The sequence below is a fragment of the Gossypium hirsutum genome, chromosome A12, assembly GCF_007990345.1.
Source record: "Gossypium hirsutum isolate 1008001.06 chromosome A12, Gossypium_hirsutum_v2.1, whole genome shotgun sequence".
NCBI lineage: Eukaryota > Viridiplantae > Streptophyta > Magnoliopsida > Malvales > Malvaceae > Gossypium > Gossypium hirsutum.
Window position 1 is genome coordinate 108,578,130 of NC_053435.1, and position 23,347 is coordinate 108,601,476.

Here is a 23,347-nt window from a genome sequence, read left to right on the forward strand (position 1 = left end):
TCTGAATATGTAAACAAACGCACTACATATCTTTTACCATCCATATACTTTGGGAAGAGAGTAATCAACAAACCTTTCGATCATTTTGGCATTCTTAACACTTTACTTTATAATGCCTCCAAATCAATTATTTTATTTTAATACAATACACTTTTGCCTTAATAATAGGTTTGTAGTTTGGACCAAAAATTAAAGAGATTTGATAACACAGATTCAAACTCTATCTTTCCCTCTTAATATTGATAACAAAAAGAAAAAAGAATAATTTATGGATCTCTTGTCAACCACCACAGCATACTTTTCCAAAAACAGCCCATAAGATTCCAACAAGGTAAAAAGATCAGACCCACACGCAAGCATAGAGCTAGAGATGTCCATAGACAGTACAGAAAAGCTTGTTTTGCTATTTAAAAATATTAAAAGTTATATATTTCTATAATATTTATATTTTTAAAAAATATAAACTAAAAAGAATGATTGAATAATAACTCAAACCCAAGGTGTTTTCGATTACGAAACTCCAATTCGTGCTCAACCTGTGAACAATTCTAGTCAAAACCTCCTGCTTCGGAAAATAAAGAGATAATCCATTGTATTAATGCAGAAACAACTAGACATAAGAAATCGACTCTATTTCTTCACAAAAATCACATCCCTGACTGCCGAGTCTTATATGAGAGTCTAAAAATCTCGGCCTAGAATAGAAACCATGACATCATAGTATATATATAATGTTACTGTTTTTCTTTTATAGTGTTCTTACTCCCTACCAATGCATGCCATTCTAAAGTTCATTATATAGGATAAATACAACAACTCTTGTTTTTCTCAAATGTATGATAGCCGGAGCTTTCTCAATCGTACCCCCTATTATAGTCCTAACGTTAGCTTCTGTTCATGTATACCGGGGGAAAAATGAAAAAACTTTGGTACAAATCACTATAAATCCCCCTCTTCCCAACAATCAAGGGGGGGTAGGGATGGCTAACGTACCGACCGAGGCAACTAAATACTTGAAAAGCAAATTCCAAGTTCCAATCACGCATTGATAGCTGCAACCTTCTGAGACAAGACATCGACTATCTCATCATCGGCTTCAGCAATAGTTTGCTCCTGCAGCAGCAGAAATGAATACGACATAAACAAGATGTACACGTAATATTCACTTCGTTCCATAAAAGAAAAGTTTTCACAATGAAGTCTTAGTAAAATTGTGTACCATTGATTCATTTTTCTCTTTCACAACAACACACTTAGAGGCGCTAATGCTAGCACTCTTCAATAGGCTACGAGCACTAGAGTTGGGTTTGCTAAGGCCATTTTCCCCTTCTGCATCTGTGTTTTCTGAACCATCCGAGAACCGAGACTTTGAAACCGTATCATTATTTTCAGCAACTTTCTCTTCCTTGGGAGCAGGAACTCGTTCACTGAGAAAAAGATAACACGGTTGATCAAGCTAATTGAAATATGACAAATGAACTAGACAAAACAGAGGTATTTTCCACCCAACCTAAAGTACAATAGTATCCCCTGGGTTTTATGGTGAAAAAAAAAAACCTAATATGACTCTTGAAATTTTATGAAGCATACCGAGGCAAAGAAGCATGCTGTCTTTGAAGTGGAGTACTTCTTTCGTCTTTACCATAATGTTCCTCCAGATGTGCAAATTGTCGCTTGAACCGATCAACACCACTATCGAATTGAAAAGGAAAAAGATGTCAATTGTGATGCTAGCAGCAAATGTTTTCAACTAGACTTTCTAGATCTTTTACATTACCCTTCCATTTCACTTCATTAGAGCAAAACTTCAATAGGAATTTGATAGCCATCCAAAAGATATTACTTTCTAAGATTCTTTTTTTTTTTTTAATTGTAAAACAACAATCCTAGACATCATATTGAGCAACAAAAGAAAGAGTTCAAACGAGTCGTAAGGTATATAAGGTTGAAAATGTGGACACCTCATGAGACCGAGGAGAGTGCTCATGGGTCACGTATTTTGTGTTTGGTTAGCATTTAGACAAGAGTGTCAAAGCAACCTGATCAGCAACAAAAGGTGAAGCATTGAACCAGGTTAAATTAAACTGGTTTTTATCATTTTTCAATATTTTCATTATTTTCTACTAATTATTAATTTTACATTTTAAAAAAGAAGACTATTTTAACTACTGGCTGGTTGTACGCTAACTAGGTTTTCAAACTATTGGCAAATACTAACTTTTCCCTTAGATTTCCTGTGACACTACAAACTTCCTTCATACATATATTGTCGTTTATGCTTGTATAACTATAAAAATTCCTTCACAGATCGCGTAGCAAGTGTTTTCTGACCTTGGATACAAGAAGCTGGTTTGCTCCCCACCCCGAAGATACTCTTGCAGCATCTTCGGATGATACTCTAATATCTGTTCACTCCAAGCAAGAAGTTGATTTAAGCTACATGATAAATAAAAGCCACATAAATACCAAAGCAACAAATGAGGAGTACCTCTCGATAAATCAGCTCTCTGACATCATCTTTTGCTAGTTTCCTTCTCTCAAACTCAAATTCTAGTTTTGAAATAGGTTGGGTGGTTGGTTCACAATCCACATTTGCCAAACCATAAAAATACGGATCAGCTAATGCCTGAAAGCATAGTGCATAAGCATTAAGGATATCAGAAGCTTGTAATTCAATATCTAACTTGCTCATTCATCATTTATACTTGATATGGTGTCAGCAGTGAGAGGAACTATCATATCTTTGCTTATTCAAATCAAAGAAGTTCCATTCAAGATCATCCCTTCATAGATTTAAATTTTATATGATTTATACTTTTAATGCCTTCTGAATATATATATCTCAATTTCAGGGTTATCTCTTGTGAGCGTACTTCCTTTTCCTTTTTTCATGCTTTTGGGAAAAACACTCTTGGATAGCAATCTTACTTCTTCAGCTGTAGGGCGATCTTTTGGATCAAATGCAAGAAGGCGCTCAAGCAAGCGAAGCGCAAGAGGATCCACATTAGGGAACTTATGTGAGAAAGGAACTGGTTGCTTTCTACGCATGCTACTAAGGTACCTCCTTGCCTTCTCATTCCGAATCTGCCAGGTCATGATAAATTAAGTATTGACAAGTTAGTATTTAATCTCCGGAATCTCAAAGACTATGACAAAGCTAGAAATGAGTGACAAATGCAAAATACAACTTAATATACAAAAAATAAAATAACCAACCTTTGATATGGATTCAGCAGAAGGTGTGCCAAGCATATCGGTCATTAGATCCAATTGGTGCACCACATTTTTTCCAGGAAATAGTGGTTTTCCTATAAGCATCTCAGCAAATATGCATCCTATGCTCCATATATCAATTGCAGGAGTGTACTACAAAAGGACAAAGACTCAGAAATTCCAGTTATAGCCCCAATAAAACATAGTTAATTCTGAATACTATACATCAAAAGGTAAAATGAAATTCCAGAACTCATGTTCAAAAGATAATATAAGTAGTGATTAGCCCCTTCCTCACCAAGACTCTCTCACACAAAAATAAAAAAGGGAACAACTGATGAAGACAATTGATACGTGCACTAAGAACAACAGAAGAACGTAAATATTCATGATTACAGACATTGCATAAAACAGGATCCATGAATACTGGTGAAACTGGAAGTAAAGGACAAACATTCTGTATCTTTCGCTCCTAGGCTAGGTGCTGATATACTCAATTGCATTGCTTATTTGAGTGCAATAAAAGCATAGGGGCTTATCTAGGTGAAGTGATAAAGTTCAGGAGCTCTTAATTTTAGCCTAAAAATAATTTCTAAAAACTTTACTCAAGAGCTAATATCAATTTACACAGTGACTAGGTATGCATATGCACAAAGAATGTTAAAGGAAATTCCTTATCCATCAGAAAGTAGAAGGACACACCCTAATGTGGTTTTCACTTTCTTTAATTCGAAGTTCAAACAAAAAGGAGATTAGAAAGGGGGAGAACAGAGGGGTAAATACATTTCAAGAAAAAGAAAATCCACATTTAATGACTAGGTAATCAAAACAGAAACATCTTTGTCTACAATTGGAGCCGGCAACCAGAAACACAAAATAGAAACAAAACACCTAGTCTATTGAAGATCATCAGAACTTACTTTGGAGAAAAAAGATCCACAGAGTTCAGGAGCCCGATACCAACGAGTTGCTACATAGTCCTTAACGGATTAAACAAGTTCAATTTAGCATATGCATTTGAGAGGCTTACCCTCTGTAAAATTTAAAGCAAAATTTAAACCATTTGATAAATACTAAGGAAACATAAATGCAGAAGCTTCAAGATTTCATGACAGAACAACATACGGTCCAAAAAATTGCTGATGGGGCATCATTAAACGATACTCGTGCAAGCCCAAAATCGCATATCTTCAACTTACAATCAGCATTAGCAAGGATGTTCTTGGGTTTTAAATCTCGATGGAATACATTTGCTGCAAAAAAATTTAAAATAATAAATCAATAATAAATCCATGGGGTGGAGGTAGGAAGCATGTTGTGAAGAGTATACCTGCGTGTATATACTTCAGACCACGAAGAAGCTGATATAAAAAAAATTGATGGTGCTCAGGAGTTAAGTCATCATTGGCTCTAATTACTTGGTGAAGATCAGATTCCATCAACTCAAAAACTACATAAATATCTCTAAATTCTCGTCGAGATGGAGGGAGCATAATATGTTTTATTTGTACAACATCCGGATGACGAAGCAACCTTAGCAGCTTGATTTCTCTCAAAATTCGTGTCGCATCAGAGACATGCTCAAAGACCTCATTAATCTTTTTTATTGCAACCTTTTCACTAGTGTGGGTGTCAATTGCAGAAGCAACAACCCCATAACTTCCTTTTCCAATGACCTCCTGAACTTGATATCGACTTGCCTCTCCATACTCTGTGAAAAATTCCTTTTCAAGTGCACCCTGTATGGAACCATTGTTTAGAAACATCAAAACTCACATTCGGAGACGACGAAAAAAGCCAAAAGGTGACAGGAGATGCATGTATTGAAAACATATATCTTTTTACTAATATTTTTTTATCATTGGAACTACTGTAAAAACAAAAAGAAGTAATGCCTAAGTTTCAGGCTAGCTAAGATGAAAAATAAATCTACCACCTAAACATGGTCAGTAGAAACTTCAGGATTACAGACGAAGCCTCGAATAACAATTTCTATTAGGCTTCCAAAATGACAGCAACTGTATTTATAAGCATATATACAGTATTAAAAGGGACATTGCCCCTTTTCCACTTGAAACAAAATTCAGCTTTGACTACGATGTTGACAACCTAGACACCACAGCTGGCTATGCTGACCAGCTGAAAATGATTAAGGGAATTATAGCAGCTTGAGCTTCGAAATAATAAATAGAGTGCGAAACAATAAACTGCGTACGGAGAACGCTGTTTAGCTTCAAATTCCAACATATGCGAGTGATTGAATATATTTCTACAGTGATACTATAGCAATAAATAAATAAAGAATAAATGAATAACGGATCATTATGCGAGAGGAAATTTGATTTTTTTTTAAAAAGAACAAAATCCATCAATTAGTAAAAAAAATTTAAATAAATAAGCAACGACGTTTGCAATCTCTCAGTACTAAATTAGCAAGCAGGATAATCTTCTAAAATTTTCACTATCTTATACAAGAAAATCACAGCATTCATTTTACATCATTCAAATGTCATAAATCGCATTTTTGAAACAAAAGCACTCGGATCTTCTTTAATTGAGAAGGAAAAAAAACGAAACTCTTTTTTTTCAGAATTTTCATTTTTGAATTTTTTAAATAAGGTTCTAAGCAGACAAATTCGGTCCGCTTTGCATTATAAACCACGCAAATCCACGATTTAGCTCCTTAAATAAAAAATGTCTCCCTAATTTTTCAGTTTTACATTAAAAAAACAAAGATCGCAGTTCGAAATTTTGAATCGTTTAAAAATAACGATTGCAAAGAAAGCGGATGAGATCTGAAAAAAATAAGTAAAAGTACCTTTTTGTGAGAATCCATGGAAGAAACAGGAAAGTAATGACGCTTAGGAACTTTAACAAGCCTCAAGGAAGAAAAATCAAAATCCTGAACGACAATATCAGCCGTTGATTCTTGTGATTGTTTTTGAGTGAGGGTTAGAGTAGTAGAGGATGAAGAAGAAGTATCATGATGATCGATGATAATGTTATTATTTTGTTGATTCGAAGAAGAAGGAATCAAATGGCGACGTTGAAACCAGCGACGAACACCGTCCACGAGACTTCCACTTCCCCCCATATACTCTTTTTTACTTGGATTCACAGCCAACCAATATCAACATTTCCCGTTTCCTATTTTTTCTCCTTTCGGCTTTCTCTTCCACCTTCTATTTATCCCCCATCTCTTCTCTCCCCCCCAAAATTAAATTAAAATATTCCATTTCCTTTATATTAGTTTATACTTTTAACTTTGAAAATTATATTAATGTTGACAAGTTGTATTTAATATATTATTTTATTAATTTAAACATTAATAAATTTATATATTTATTACTCAACTTTAAAAAATTATAAACTTTTTTAAATTTTTATTTAAATTATTAGATTGTGGCATTTTCTATTCGCACCATTTGCATAAATTCATTCACACTACTTACACTAATTGAAACCTCTCATTTCCTTTATGTTTACAATTCAAAATTGTTTTATAAAACAAAATTGAGAAATAATAGTCCACTGAAACAACTTTAAACATTACGAATATGTAAGCTAAAATTTAAATAGCTTTATTCTTCGATTTTCGACACTGACAATCAGATAAACTTAAATGTAAGATTTATTCTTTTACTTGCTATCCATTGCATTGATCAGCAAATTATTGCTCAAAGCTCGCTAGCTGGACTTAAAAAAAGTTTTAACAGTCCAATGACTTAAATAAAAATTTTCAAATATTTAGTTTAATGACCATTTTACAACTTTTTATAACTGAGTGATCAAAACGTAAATTTTTTAATAATTTAATGACATTAAGTATAAATTATCCAATTATTTGTTAATTTTGAGAATTTATTCTATTTACTTTTATTTAATTTAAACTAAGTAAAAACTGAATATTTTATTTCTAAAATTTAGGCCATCAAACTTAAAAAAAAAACACACACACACATCAATTTATTATTCTTATATATTATACTATCCTATACACCTAGATATTTAAGTATTGACTTGAGTTTATTACAAAATTAATTCCTTAATTAATATAAATAAGATTCTACCGCTTTGGTTAAATTGAAAAAGTTACTATTGTGTCGACATTTAACAATAAATACCCGAGACTAATATATTTCACCTATCATATGGCAAAGCAACAATAATGTAAGAAGACGTAACATTACTTATGAAGCTTCTAATGGATTGTCGTCTAGTAACGAAAAATTCCGAGTACAATGTAAGGGGGTTCTTTATTGAGCATTTGAAATAAATATTGATCTTAAATTTGATTTATAAGAGATTTAGTTTAAATTAAAATGGTTGATGACTCACTTCGAGCATATTTCACGGTATCCAATACCTAAATATATTCAACATCATACTAGAATATACATTATTCAATTGATTGAAAATATATCAATGTCAGAAAAGTTCGACAACTCAATTCATTATATATGTCTTCATTATTATCAAATTTTAAATTTAGTTAAGGATCCTTTGCTTTATTACACATTTCTCTATGTAAAATAAATGACTTTTTTAGGGGCGAACCAAAAAAATTGTTTTGAAGAGTTAAAGATGAATCATAATTTTTTTGGAAGTTAAAGTGCAACTTTAACACTATATCAATATGTAATTTTATAACAAAAATTAAGAAATTAAATGAAAAATCTAACATTTTGAGATTCAAACTACTTGTCACGTTCAACACGTTTAAATTCATATTTTTTGTACTAATAGAAATGTCGATATAACCCAGTTAAGGCTCAATGAAAAATAATTTTATTTTTTATTTTTTAAATTTGGCGTCATTTTAATGATTTTTTGTTAGTAGATTATAAAATAATAAATTAACTTCTCTAGAATGAAGCACAATTGCTTGGTTCGAAATAGTTGGCCTAACATAGGCGACACGTAGACCTCTGATTATCTGATACATATCGGTGGCTTACACGGTCACAGCTAATTGCCAGTTTCACATTCATCTCCATAATAAATTAATCATGTGTTTATTTGTATGATTGGCCTTTTATTTTCACACCAACATCTACTCGCCAATTTTTGTTATTATTTATGGATGAGCTGGGATGTAATTTTTGTATTTTAATTTAATTATTTTTAATTTAATTATTTTTTAAAAAATTTAAATTATATTTGTAAAGTTATTAACCTGATATATTCATACAATACACATAGAAAGTCATGTTTTATTTTAGTTAATGAATTTAATTTTATCATTTAAATAGCAATTGTAATTTTAAATTTTGAAAAAAGTATAAAAATAAAAATAATCAAATTAGAGTATAAAAATTAAATATAAACTTAAAATAGTATATGATTAATAGTAAAATTTGACCTAATAAATTTAATTATTTCGGTTTGGATCAATATAAAAGTTAAAATTAAAAAAATACAAAAATTAAAAATAAACAAATTAGAATACGTAAAATAAATTTATTACTTATCTATCACATAAAGCAGAGTTGTTGGAACTAGATTGGTTTGGACAAAGAACCGACCGGTATATCAATTAGGACAAAAAAATTGAATTAGTCTTTGAACGAACCGCTTAAAATTGATAAAAATTAAAATCCAAAATAAAAGACAATAGTTAAACTGAGTTATAACTTTTTTAATATTTATTAAATTTTAATAATTTAATTATTTATTATTAGATCAATTATCAAATCATTTAAATTAAAAAATTAATAATTTAACTAGTTAACCAACTAGAGTGACACAAAAAGAGCTAGCAAGGTCAAAGTCCTCAAAAATAAATAAAAAATCGGCCCATTTGTATTTTATAAAATTATAAATAGTTAAATAATTAAATTATATTTTAATTCTCTAAAATAATAAAATTTTAATTTAATTATTTAAAATTATAAATATATAAATTAATATAATAATAAAATTACATTTTAACTTTCTTTAAAAAATATAACTCAATTTCAACATTAAATATAATTTTTAGTTTCGCTTCTATCCACCGATTTGATTTTTACGACATCCATATAAAAGATAGAATAGTGCCAAATCTAAAATCTATCTTTTTTTGAAAAAATAGTAACAAAAATGAATGAGCGAAGCCGAAAATGTAAAGTAAAAGTAAGCGAAAACGAGTTGTAAGTGTCAGCAAATATGTGGTTGCAAATTGTGGCCATCGGGTAGGGCTTGAGTGCACGTTTCCATCATGATGTCCGAAAGTGAAATCCCGTACACACTGACACACTTAAATAATAATCATCACCTATCATTGTTATGATTAGTAATAAAGATAAATTTAATTATTTTGAATTCCACATAAGAATATAATTAAAATAATATGTAATGATGTATTCAATTTTGAAATAAAATTTAATATAGAATAAATAAATTATGATATGATATAAATATACGAGTGAGAAAATTTAATCATAGAGGGGATGGATAATTGAGGATTTTCCTTTTATGGTTTTGTATGAAAGGAACTTTTGGTGCGGTATTACGTCAATCGTTTTTGCATGCAAAATCACGTTGGTTTGGAAATTTAAAAAAATAAAGCAATCATTTTAATTTGCATGGAAATTTTGTTTTGTGTTTTTCTTACAAGTTAAAGTTCCAATAAAATTTGAAATGAATTAATGCGCATGCATAGAGCAAATTAAAAAAATAAATAAATTCGTATAAAATGTAATTTTACAAATTTAAATTTTTATATTTTATAATTTTTAAATAATTAAATTAAAATGTTATTATTTTTCAAGGTGAAAGTGTAATTTTATATTTTATGAAATTTTTTTTACAATTTAAAGAATTAAATGTAAAATTTTTACATTTTAGTAAGTTAGGCCTCTACGTTACTATTATGCATGGACATTACCTAACTAGATAGCATATTTTATTTCTTTTAAATGAAAATATAAATCTTATAATGAGTGTATTTTTATTTGTTATGTTTGCATCATGAATCAATTGGAGATTAAATTAGTTGGTAAATGACTGAAAACGTACACTTTTTGAAAGAAACAAAATATGTTAAAATATGCTTAAAATATTTGTATTTTTCCTTATGAGCGAAGCCATTTTTTTTATGGGAGGACAATATTAAGTTATATTGTTTTATGAGAGCTAAGCAATTTCACTGTTGTATTAAATGTTAATATATATTTTTATGATTTTTAGAATGATTAAATTAAAATTTTATCATTTATGAAAGACTAAATTATAATTTTATCAGTTATTAATTTAAAATTTTACTTATTTTCATGGGTCAAAAGCATGATTTCCTATTTTAGGAGGGTTTGGGCCCTGTTTCGCCCTTGCCCTTACCCATTCTCTTCTAATATTTAGAATTTAGTTTTACCTATTATTTAATTCTCTATTTCTTTTTTCTAAATTTTAATTTTCAAATTCAATTTTTAGGTGTTAAAATTTATTTGTAAAATTACCATATTATATTTAGAAACTTAAAAACTTTACAACAATAGAAAACATTTGAATTACCAACTTATTTCAATCTTTTTTAGACTAAACTATATTCAAAGTTATTAAACTATTGGTAAGTTTACATTCCACTCATTTAACTTTAAAAAGTTATAAATAGTCACTAAAATTATTAAAAAAGATCATTTAATTCATTAAATTATTCAAATATTTTTATTTTAAGTCATTTTTCTTTTTAAAGTTAGTCTAGTAAGCTTCAAACAACGATTATACGATTAGTACGGTGGATCAGTACCCATTGATGAGTAGAAAAAAATAACCTAGATCCAAATTGATATGACAATCAGCGTCAAAGATTGGAGAATAAAACTGTTTGAATTTTGATTTGCAAATTCTTAACATTCAAAGTCGTTTCATGAAAAAAAATAAAATCGTAGAAGAGAAAGAGGAGGAAGGGGCAGATTTAAGGGGGGCTGGCAAGGGCCCTATCCCCCTAAAATAGAAAATTTTCTATTTAGACCATTTATAATTTATAAAATCTTAAATTAGTAATGGTAAGATTGCACTTTGGCCCCCCAAATGATAAAAAATTGATTTAATCCTCTAAAAATTATAAAAATATAGAATATTAAAATGGAGAAATTTTATTTTTTATTATCATAAAAATATATAATTTAATTTCAACCCCCGAAAATTTTTTTGACTTCGCCCTTAGAAGGAGAGCTTTTAATTGGTGCACACAGTACGAACAAAAAAGACCATAAATAATGACTGTAACGATCTATTGAATTAAATGAAAACTTTTAAATAATTCAATAACCATTTTTGTAAAATTTTGAAGTTAAGTGACTAAAATATAAATTTATTAATAATTTAGCAGAATTAGATGTAGTTTTTTTTTATATTGAAAATCTTTATTGTCAATATTTAACTAGGCCAAAATGGCGTTATTTGAGATTTCGGTAGATAAGCCCACCACAGTGGGTCCAAACACCTTGGCCTTTATATGTGGATTCTCGGTTATTTATTTACACTGACACATTGATGTTTTAATTATTACATAAAATTTATTTATTTTTATTACATTGGTATTTTAATTTCACGATACATATAATTCCACGACAAGGAAAAAAGAAAAGGACAAAATAAAAGAAAGTTCTGGAAGGAAAAAAAAGAAAAAAAGAAAACAAGGCAAAAAGAAAGTGGGTTCAACTGGTTAGGGCACAGAGCATGATGCATAATAGGACAAAAGAATTAAAGGTAAAGCAAAAGATTCTGAAATGTTATGGACTTATCCTCGTCTACGACTTTTTTTTCTTCTCATCCAATTATGAATGAAAAAGGTGCTACAACTAATTTATTTTTTTGCCTACAACCGTCAAATTTTTAATAATTTGTTTGTATTTATTTTTACTATATTTATTTTGGGGTTTATTTTATGTTTTCAATTTAGTTAATAATTTTTTTCAGTTTTCATATGAAAAGATTATAAAGAAAAATAAAATTTCAAAAAATAAATTTATTTAATGCATAAATGTTAAGAACTAAATTGTTTTTAGAATTAAAAATAAATTGATATAATTTATAATTATTGAGAGTTGAGGTTGTTATTATGTCAATTTTTAAAGTTGTTACCATTAGTTAGCTGATGATAAAGAAAGATAAAATTAAATAGTTAGATAATTATTTTGTAACTTTTCATAGATGGATAACCAAAAAAAAATATTAATAGTTGAGTGATCATTATGTATTTTTTCATAGTTTAGTAACTAAAAAAATTATTAGATGACTATTAGTATAATTTACCCTTACTCATTTTTAGTGTTTTTGAGTTTACCAATATAATATGTTCATGACTAATTTAAAAGTTATTTGTAATCAATAAATTATATAAATATGTCAACTTTGTGAATTTTGTAATTGATATTATTATTTGTAATTGTAACTTTTTTAAAAAAATAATAAAATATTAACATTTTTAATTATATTATAAATAACCCATGACAAAAATAATAATATTAATCATACTATGCTAACTCTTGTTTTGAGTAATAAATAAAGCTTTCGTTCTTCTGCAAATATTATAATAATAAAAAACAAATTTATTTAAGAACATAAATTAACTTAACATAAAATATTAAACTTAATTTTATTTAATAAATAAATCTTCATTTTTTTCTAAATGTATAAAAAATACATATAATTATTTTTACTTTTATTTATTTAGATCAAAATATTCCCTTGAAATAATATTCTCTATCTTTACAATGAAATTCTATTTTTTTTTCACTAATTTGAGGATATTCAAGTCAGATTTTCTTCGCCTTTAGAGTAAAGCAACATTTCAATTGAAAAAGATAAAATAAAATAAAATATAATATAATATAATATAATTTTTATTTCTATAGATAAAAATATAATCCTGTAATTTAAAATTTATATAAAATATGGGAATAAAGTTTTTATGTATCAATTAATTTTCATCACATTATTAAAATTTAAAGATATTAAATTATTAATATACACCCATCAATATTCAACTTACTCTCCAACTTTAATTTAAAAAAAACCATAAGTATTTAAAATAAAAATTTTAAATAACTTTAATTTAAAAAAACATAAGTATTTAAAATAAAAATTTTAAATAACATAGAAACTTTAAAATTTACACAATTTTTATTACTGAAATTTTAATGTAATATAATTTTTACTTTTAAAAATATATAACATGAAATAAAAACCAATTTAAAATGAAAAAAGAAAAAATCCACGAAGTTTAATGATATGACAAAAATCCACTAAACCAATTTAAATTGGTTGCACAAAATTAAAAAATATTAATTTGTAAAAAAAACTAAAATTTGTAAAAGAAAAAAAATATTTGATGATTTAAAAAGTAATTATTTTAAGTAATTTAATTAAAGTTAAATTAAATTGGAGAAGATAATAGATATAGATAAATATATAATAATATTTTATTATCTTTAAATTTTAATAATGTGACATTGTTAGTGCCTAAAAACTATATTTTTTAAAATTATATATAAATTAATCCCATAAATATATATTTTTAAAAATCTTTCCTAAGAAACTATTCACTTTTTTATCCATGTATAAAGAAAACATATTATAATTAAAAAAAATCAATTGACACATTTAGAGTAAATTCTTTTTTCCATTGTAAGTAGCATTTTTTAATATTTATTTAAATAATAAATTATTTATTATTCCTTATTCCTAGCATATATATATTTGGAAGCTACTCCACTATGCTTTCTTCACTAATATGATCCAACTTTTCCCCTTAATCTGGGTGCTGAACTCTTCTTATCCTTGGTTGTTGAAGGTGAAAGAAACTCAGGGTCTCTTGGTTACGGTGTTAAACCTTTTTTTTTTGTGGATTTATTTGCCCGAGGGAAAAAGGTTGTTTTCTTTCAACTGGATCATCTGGGCCCTTTTGATATTTTGACAAACTTCACTGGGTATTGCTTCAAAATTATAGTTTTTTCGCCTTTTGGATTTGACGGGTTCATTTTTTTGGGTAAAAAAAAGGGGTTGTTTACTTCTGTCATTTTTTATTTAAAGATTATTTTGAACTGAGATTTTCATGCTTGGTCCAAGACAATGGAGATGTTTATGGTCAGAATTTTATTTCTTTAGCATTGGAAGCTATAGCCAATATGAAGAACATTCTCAAGAAGCTGCATGTATCTAATCAATCTGAAGATATTGAAGGGTCGTCTTCATCAAGAAGCAACAAGAAGTCCAGTGATGATGTATCATCGTCTCCTCTTAGCCCTGAGAATAATAATAATAGTAATAATAACAAATCATTATCTGCTCTTTCTAGTTGGTTGAACTCAGTAGCTAATAGGAAAAGTCCAAGTCCACCATCTTCTTCAAATTTGAAGAAAGGGGAAACTATGGAACCTAGTGATTCAGTTAGTACTAGTGGTTCAAAGGCTGCTTTGGATACAGGAAAGGGCAATTCTGGGTCTAGCAACACTAGGGATCCTGATGTAGAAGAGGAGTATTATCAGATACAATTGGCTATGGAGTTGAGTGCTAGGGAGGATCCTGAAGCTGCTCAGATTGAGGCTGTTAAGCAAATTAGTCTAAGCTCTTGTGGTCCTGAGAATACTCCAGCTGAAGTTGTTGCATATAGATATTGGGTATGTTTCCATTTAGCTTTTTTTTCTTCTTTGGAAGCTTTTAGTTTAAGTTGAGTTTTAGCAATTTATCTTCACTATGTAACATAGGAAGAGCTTTAGTCAGCTGCTTTGCAGGAAAAACACATACACAAACATTGCATGAATGGGGTCAATTTGTTTTGTTTTGTACATATAGAAGGGGAAAAGCTTTCAAAACCAAATCCAATAAAGCTCTGATAAGGGGTCTGTCTTGCCCTTGTGGTTGTTGTGATCCTTTCCAATTGTCATTCCATCTTTATTTTATAAAAGCATCTAAACATGAACGTTAGTATCATTCTCAATTTTTTTTCTTATGATGCATAAATATGGAAATTCAAGTCATTATAACTACATGCTAACTTTTTTATATTATTTTAGTAATAATTAAGGATTCTACAAAGTTATATGAAATGCAAATAGTAAAGGTAAAAGGTTCTACAAAGTTTGTGTTGTATTTGTTAAATAATAGTATTATACTAAATATAAGATAGAGTCATCTCAGATTGTGTTGTTTCGAGTTTGAGTCATGGGTTTGGCTGGTTTTTGGGGATCAAGTCAGGTTTTTAGGCTCTAGGTTCAAGCATATATGCATAATGAAATGCTAAAAGTTATCAGATTCTCATACATTTAGGTATGCCTCACTCGCCCCAGCTAAAAGGAAAATCTTATGCCTAACATTGCTAATATGTCTATATGGTCCTTTAAACATCTGTTTCTCACGGTTTCCTTCCCTTTGCTAAGTTACTTTCTGGCATTTATTTGCCATATGTTTATCCCTTGCTAACCAGCTCATATCGTAGATTTGTCCATACTTTGCAGAATTATAATTCTCTTAATTATGATGACAAGATCCTGGATGGCTTTTATGACCTGTATGGAATTCTAACTGGATCTGCTTCGGAAGGAATGCCTTCACTCCTTGATTTGCAAGGGACATCGGTGGCAGACAATGTCTCTTGGGAAGCAGTTTTGGTCAATAGAGATTCTGATGCAAATTTGTTGAAACTTGAACGAAAAGCACTAGAGATGACTGCAAAGTTAAGGTCAGAATCTTTGGCTTTTGTAAGCAGCAATCTAGTGCAAAAGCTTGCAGTTTTAGTTTCTGAATATATGGGTGGACCAGTTGTGGATCCTGACTGTATGTCACGAGCCTGGCGAAGTCTTAGTTACAGTCTAAAATCTACCCTTGACTGCATGGTTTTGCCACTTGGTTCTTTAACAATCGGTTTGGCTCGTCATCGTGCATTGTTATTCAAGGTACTTGCTGAGTCTTTTCTTTTTTCTTTTTTAAATTTAGTTATTTATGGATTGATGACTGGATTTCTCAAGATTTATAGGAATGGTTTAAAGGGAAAGGTTCCATACAGCCAATTCGATGTTGTTGGAATAAAGAATTAGTTCATTAAAGTTTATAGTTTACTTGATGTTTCAAGTACAACTAAATTTGGTTTTCTGTTATTAGGAGTTTGGGACTGCTTGTAGTCGTGTTAGATTTAGCCCATTTGAGCAATTTGTGTATTTCTCTTGTAATGATTCACAAAGATTCTGTCTTATGTTAATGTTAATATGCTAAGATATCTCAGCCATATCACCAAAATATTACAAGTTTTACTTGTTCAATATCTTGTGCCATTGAGTAGGTGTTAGGAGTGAAGAAAAGTTGCAAGAAAGTCCAGGAGGAAAAAATGTTACTTTGAAGAAGGTCGTATTCTTCTAATTTTTTATTTCTTAATTCTTAATAAATGCAAGCAATATTGAGAAACAACAACTGCAAAAGGAAAAAAATAAAAAAGGAAATGAAGCCTTTCCAACAATGTGAGGTTGGCTATTTTGATTTTTCACTACTGCACTATACCAAAGACCGACAGCAATTAATGAACCCTCTATTATTCTTTCTAATTTCTATGTACTTGAAATATTTGTGGTTTCTACAACGATGTTTGTCTCTCGTTATTTTGTAAATTTATTTTAGGTCATTTACAATGATGTTTATCTTTCACTTATACTCTGGGGCATTTTTCTTGACTCTTGCCTTTAGTTATAGGGAGAACATTTTTTATCAGTTAGATTTTTATGGTTTGAATGCGATGATCTTCAATGCTGGTTGTTTATCTTTTTGTGGCTTGCAAAGGTTTTGGCTGATAGTGTTGGCATTCCTTGCCGGTTGGTGAAAGGGCAACAATATACAGGTTCTGATGATGTGGCAATGAACTTTGTAAAGATTGATGATGGAAGGTGATTTCTATTATGCTTTATATGTTTACCTATTCCCCTAAAATTTGAGACTAGTCACCTGAATTATTGAAGTTCTGTTTTCTTGGAGGTAGAATATATTGTCATTTTTTAAGTAGGGTAACAGTTGACTATTTTGTTTGATTTAATGTGTTACTTTTGCTGAATTTTATAGCTACCTTCTATAGAAACCGCAGCAATTTTCAACTATAGTGTTGTTTTAAAATTCATATGGTGGTTATTACACTATTTTGGTGCATGCTTTCTGGGCTAGTGCTTCTTATTGACATAGGTTGCAAAAGCTTAATTATTCATCAAAAGTGGTTGGTGTGATTTTCAGGGAATACATTGTTGACCTAATGGCAGATCCTGGCACACTTATTCCTTCTGATGCAGATGGATCTCATGTGGAATACGATGATTCTTTCTTTTCCTCCGGTCCTTTGTCTCGAGACATTGATTCATCCCATATGGCCTCTTCTACCAGTGGGGTTGGCAGTTCACTTGAAGATGGAAAAGGAGATTTTAGTGCTTGTTTAAACTTGTCTGGAGCAACTAGTAGTGGGGAGCAATCAAAGGAATCTACGGGTGATTTTAAAACCCCATCTAGCATGGAGAAGGAACCTGTGCGAGAGCTTCCAAACAGACCTATTTATCCTTATGTGCATGCAAGATCTCCTTCCTGGACAGAAGGTATTAGCTCCCCTGCTGTACGTAGGATGCAGGTGAAAGATGTCTCACAGTATGTGATTGATGTTGCCAAGGAGAATCCGCAGTTAGCTCAAAAACTTCATGATGTGTTACTTGAGAGTGGTGTTGTTGTTCCTCCTAACTTATTTACTGGGGTTTATTCTGAGCAGTTAGATACATCAAATATTGAAGTGAGGTTGCCAGTTGAAATTAAGGATGAAAATGGAAAGGGCACTGGACCTCACAATAGTAAGAACCAAAATGATTTTAGACCTTCTCATTGCTTGCCTCCTCTACCCCATCAGAAAGTACATGCCAAAGCAAGCTCTCCTCATGACCAACCTGAACATCTTAAATCTGTGGAAGGCCTAAGGGTCACTTGTCCAGTTGATACAAGGGAAGTCATTGGACCACCTGTGTTGTCACAATCTGAAGCGGCTTCTATTCAGTATGCCACAAGTGTTCCAGTTGCTGCAGCAGCAGCTGCTGCTGCTGTTGCATCTTCAATGGTAGTCACTGCAAAAAGATTGGGCACAGATTCAAATGTTGAACTTCCTGTAGCAGCTGCTGCAATGGCAGCTACTAGCGCAGCTGTGATGAAGCAGACTGATTGTAATGATGGAGATGCTAACTTGGCTGGCTGTGAGCATATTAGTAAAAGGGGGCAAGATGCCTGGAGGGTAAATTCTGAAGGCGAGAGAATGTCAGATAAATCAGCTGGTAATAATAGTTCAAAGTCCGATAATGCTCTTGATGGTGTTGCGGAATGTGAGATACCTTGGGAGGAAATCACCTTGGGTAAACGAATTGGACTTGGTATCATCCTATTCTTTAGCTACAAATTCCATGCTTTGTCTTGTGTAGATGTGATTAATTTCATTATTTTGGTGAATCCTTTCTGCCGCAGGATCATATGGTGAGGTTTATCGTGGAGAATGGCATGGGACTGTGAGTTTTTTTGTTCTTAGTCTTTTATGTCCAATGTCCTCTTTGCTAGTTACCATATTGGTTTTAGACTTGATGTTTTAAAACACTACTAGAAATCACTAATTTTCAAATAAACTTCATCTCCTGTTTCTTTTTCATTTATATAGACAGACTAGTCTTACTAAGTCTTGCAGAATGTTCCTTTTTATTCTTGGGGGCTGGATAATTATGCCATATTTATTAACTGTAAATTCTTTCATGCACGCAGAATAACTTTACTACAATGTCAATTTGGTTCTCAATCAATGTCATAACATGATTTTTCACTTTCCCACTTTTTGAGTAGAAATGATTTGTTGTCTAGGTCTTTGATGGGGTAAACTTTGCCATATTATGTTGCTTCTCTTTGAAGGAGAACATTTGACCATCTTCTCATACTTCGATTTCATAGGAAGTTGCTGTAAAGAAGTTCCTGGATCAAGATATCTCTGGGGAACCACTTGAAGAATACAAAAGTGAGGTACAAGCTTTTCCTTTCTCACCTGCTGCTATTTTATATATGCACCACCTTATGCCAAAGCCTAAATAGATGTGTTGTTCATGTCAATGGAGATGTTTTAACCCTGAGTTACAGATTACCATATAATTAACTATGAAGCATCTTACAGACCTAAAACTGAGTCATTTTTGTCCCACTTTATGTCCATCTATACTTCTCTAGTGGTTGTTATTGTTATGGATAGAGCTTTCCAAGGGCCAGGCACTGCATGCTTCTCATCTATACTTTAAGTCTGCATGGTAAATAATCTACAGCTTGGACCCAATAAGTAGTTATAAAATTGTACTCTGCATAACAGAATAAATGTATTATATATATATATTTATCAATTTCCTTTAGGAGAACGAGCAAAAACTAGGCTTCATGAATGGTCCTGGTTTTAAAAGATTAATTTCAACACCAGAATGGTCGAACCCTTAGAATTCTATCGAGAAAGTAAAGCATTTCTTTTTCCATTTATACGAGTCCACGTCAGTGGTCTGTTTGGATTTCATTAATAGTCTTTCCTTTGGGAGTGGTTTCATTTGGCACAATCACAGTTCTTTGCAGGAAGTGTTTTCCCTAAATCACATTGCAGTTTCTCCATTGCCCCCTCCATTTATTGTCCAAATTACTTTCCTTCTAAAGTAGAATTTTTAAATACTAATTTTGTAGGTCCTCATCATGAAAAAACTCAGACATCCCAATGTTGTTCTCTTCATGGGAGCTGTAACTCGTCCTCCAAACCTTTCAATTGTAACAGAATTTCTTCATAGGTAAGTTGTCCCTCCGTATTTTCATAATTTTCTTGAAACTTCATCTGTTGATAGAATGACCCTTGGTTTCAATGTCTAGAGATCAAACTCTGGAATCTCAAATGAAATACTTTTGATGGATTCTTCTGATGACTTCCTAATACATCAGTACAATTAGTTTTTGTCTGAGCAGCATAGTTCATAAATCCACATAATTTTGTCATATTTCGGTATTTTATTTTATTCAGCAAATGAATTGGGAGTAAAAGAGTAAAGAGGGCAGAAAGCTAAATATACTATAACCAAGGGTGTGGCATATATACAATGACACTTTGGAAGAGTAACTGAACTTGTGCACTAATGGAAAAATTGCTGCTCAAGTCATAGTTCTGGATTCTGAATTTGTTCATCTTGGCATTCTGGCTCTTTTATTCTGATTCCCTTTGTTTTGGACTCTTTTATCTATTCTTTCTGATTCCTTGTTGCTAATGTGCTTAACAATTCATTTTGTTGTATCTTCCCTCTAAAGTATTTTGCATCTTGCATTTTGCAGAGGTAGTTTGTATAGGTTAATTCACCGACCAAACAATCAATTGGATGAGCGGAGGCGTTTGAGGATGGCTCTTGATACTGTATGGTCCTATCATTTTATTACTAACAGTACTAGCATTCATCACACTCATTTTGTGATTGAAAGAAATGTTTCCAAATGAAAAATATAATATTTTAAAAGAAATATATCGTTAAAAAATTTTAAAAATTGAAAGATATTAAAAAGGGAGAGTAGTTCTTTTAATGAGTAGATGTTTAAAAAAAACTAATTAGTGTTTTCAATGTGTAGTGTTTTGTAAAATTAAAAGAATTAAAAACCCCTACATTTTTATTGTTTTAATTTTATTTTTGCTTTTCTGTAATTTATTTAATAGAGTTGATGTTAGTTGACTCATGACATCAAACTTAGTATGCCCTTTTATAATTACCATAGTATGTTGCACATGAATATACTCTTAAATAATAATTATATGCTAAATCCACATAGAGTTTATTGCTTTTGACAGTAATGAAAGATTAAAACCTCCATTTTCATCAATCATAAGTTTTACCAACATTTATGCCTTTATATGTTGTAGAATATTATTGTTTTGACACTGGAGATGGGGGATTTGAACCCAGCTCTTTGAGCAGGGGGAAACATGCACCAACCTTTAAGACCAAATGCTCGGGCGCCGAACAATTATGTTATTCTTGCGATATATATAATTTGGTATGCTTAAATTTCACTCGATGCTTAGTTACTCATTTTTTTCCTTTAAATTTTTGGAACTTTCAGGCTCGGGGAATGAATTACTTGCACAATTGCACTCCAATGATAGTACACCGTGATTTGAAGTCCCCGAATCTTTTAGTAGACAGAAATTGGGTTGTAAAGGTTGCCATTTTATCTTCTTTATTATTGCTGATCCTATTAGGAATTGCTTTTATAAACAACTCATCCTAGCATGATTTTTATTTAGGTCTGTGATTTTGGTTTATCACGGATGAAGCACAGCACATATCTATCATCAATGTCGACTGCAGGAACGGTAATGCCAAACAGCTTGTTTTTCTTTTTTCTTTATCTACTTTATATTTTGTTCATATACATAGATTATGTTTAAGGTCACCTTACCAGTGTCGACATGACTTGATGCTGGTACTGGTACCATATATGGCTATAGATCTAAGTCATGAAAATTTCTACTCTTACACCCTCATTTCTGTTTCCTTTTTCCTTTTATACACTTGAAATTTTGCTGTAGACCGGATAATATGTAAAAAGATTTATGGGGTAGGGGGAACCTCTTCTTAAGAGTCCATTCTCAGGTAGCTACATTTCCAACTTGCTTGTAGTGTTCTACAAACCTTGCTATATAGCTTGATAAACATAATTGGATGTAAAAATGAATAAATAGCATAAATTTACGATGTTAAAAGTTAAAACCACATATCTAGATGAATTACATGCCTTTAGAAATCCTGTGGAATGATCAATGTTTGAGGTTAATCTTTTCTGCCATGGCATATACTTTTTCTCTAGGGATATAAGGGGTACATATGCAACAGACTCATACGTGTAGCCAAAAAGGAATAATTTCCATTTACGGATAATCCTAAAGGATATCCCAGTGGAAGTTGCAACTGTATAGTATGGGTTGCCAATGATCTTTTAATTGTACCATATGAGATGTGCCTTTGAATTTAAATCAAGTCCATGTTTTGCTTTTTCTCCAGGCTGAGTGGATGTCTCCGGAAGTACTACGAAATGAACCTTCCGATGAGAAGTAGGCTTTTCCCCTTCCACCTCGGTTATTTCGGGTTACTTCTTTTTATTTTAATTATCATCCTAGAATCATTTTAATGATCTTAATTCATAACAATATGGTCAATATGCAGGTGTGATGTTTATAGCTTTGGAGTTATCTTATGGGAGCTCTCTACCCTGCAACAACCATGGAAAGGAATGAACCCGATGCAAGTTGTTGGTGCTGTAGGATTTCAGCATCGTCGTCTCGATATTCCAGATGACATTGATCCTGCCATTGCAGAAATTATTAGAAAGTGCTGGCACACGTGAGTATATTTTTCGGTGGTCCTAGTTCATAATGCGTGTAGCATAATCTAGTTTCCTGTCATTTAAATCTATAGGATGTAGTTGCAGATGCATTTTTTATTGGTTGATAGGCAGAACTGATCCCCGTTGTTTAAAATTGTAGAGACCCAAAATTGAGGCCGACATTTGCAGAAATTATGGCTGCTTTGAAGCCATTGCTAAAGCCTATAACAAATGCACAGGTACCTAGATCAGCTATATCTTTGAGTAAGGGCCATGAGAGAGGTAAGCCATGAAAGTGTTGTCGACGTCAGTGTATTCTGGTTTTATCGATTTGCTGATAGTTCGGATGAGATATGATTGAAGATTGCACATCGTAATACTCCCATTTGGGAATGATGTGATTCTTTTTGCCCATTTTCCTTCATGCTTTATTTTGTGTTACCCTTTTTTGGGGGGGTCAGTGATGCATTGTGCATCTGTTTGTAAAAAAAATGTTGTAATTAATGTTTTGCCAAATGATATGTGAACTGAAGAAATCATGTATACTTAATCATTTTTAGGTTGTGTACAGTGATGGTAAGCAAGGGTGTAAATGTATATATACACACATACATCTATATCAATACGAGTGACTTAAATTCTACTTTTAGTAAAAAGTTGGGTTTAATTCTTCTACTTAAATTTGGTTAATTTTAATTACTGTATTTTTCGAATTTATCAATTTTAGTTTATATACATTTCAGTCATGATTTGTCCATTTGTTTAAAATTTCTTATTA

The 23,347-nt window shown here is 31.0% G+C and overlaps 2 protein-coding genes across 3 annotated transcripts; one reads left to right on the forward strand and one right to left on the reverse strand.

Moving 5' to 3' along the window:
* Positions 1 to 566: 566 nt before the first annotated feature.
* Positions 567 to 6,461, reverse strand: LOC107931015 (mitogen-activated protein kinase 9). The gene is made up of 11 exons (XM_016862788.2): positions 6,032 to 6,461; positions 4,544 to 4,952; positions 4,339 to 4,466; positions 4,134 to 4,193; positions 3,217 to 3,366; positions 2,929 to 3,084; positions 2,489 to 2,626; positions 2,332 to 2,405; positions 1,591 to 1,692; positions 1,220 to 1,427; positions 567 to 1,113 (listed from the first exon to the last, which is right to left on the reverse strand). The coding sequence occupies exons 1-11, from the start codon at positions 6,305 to 6,307 to the stop codon at positions 1,039 to 1,041; spliced, it is 1,776 nt and encodes a 591-aa protein (XP_016718277.1). The 5' UTR covers positions 6,308 to 6,461; the 3' UTR covers positions 567 to 1,038.
* A 7,463-nt stretch (positions 6,462 to 13,924) lies between these two features.
* Positions 13,925 to 23,244, forward strand: LOC107931016 (probable serine/threonine-protein kinase SIS8). Of its 2 annotated transcripts, none has more exons than XM_016862789.2 (13): positions 13,925 to 14,816; positions 15,654 to 16,091; positions 16,966 to 17,069; positions 17,407 to 18,572; positions 18,664 to 18,704; positions 19,135 to 19,203; positions 19,897 to 19,997; positions 20,530 to 20,608; positions 21,307 to 21,405; positions 21,491 to 21,559; positions 22,248 to 22,297; positions 22,410 to 22,586; positions 22,730 to 23,244. In XM_016862789.2, the coding sequence occupies exons 1-13, from the start codon at positions 14,325 to 14,327 to the stop codon at positions 22,860 to 22,862; spliced, it is 3,018 nt and encodes a 1,005-aa protein (XP_016718278.2). In that variant the 5' UTR covers positions 13,925 to 14,324; the 3' UTR covers positions 22,863 to 23,244. The 2 variants fall into 2 exon arrangements, with proteins under 2 accessions (XP_016718278.2, XP_016718279.2); XM_016862790.2 differs by having other exon boundaries at positions 14,680 to 14,816; positions 15,635 to 16,091.
* The last annotated feature ends 103 nt before the right edge of the window (positions 23,245 to 23,347 follow it).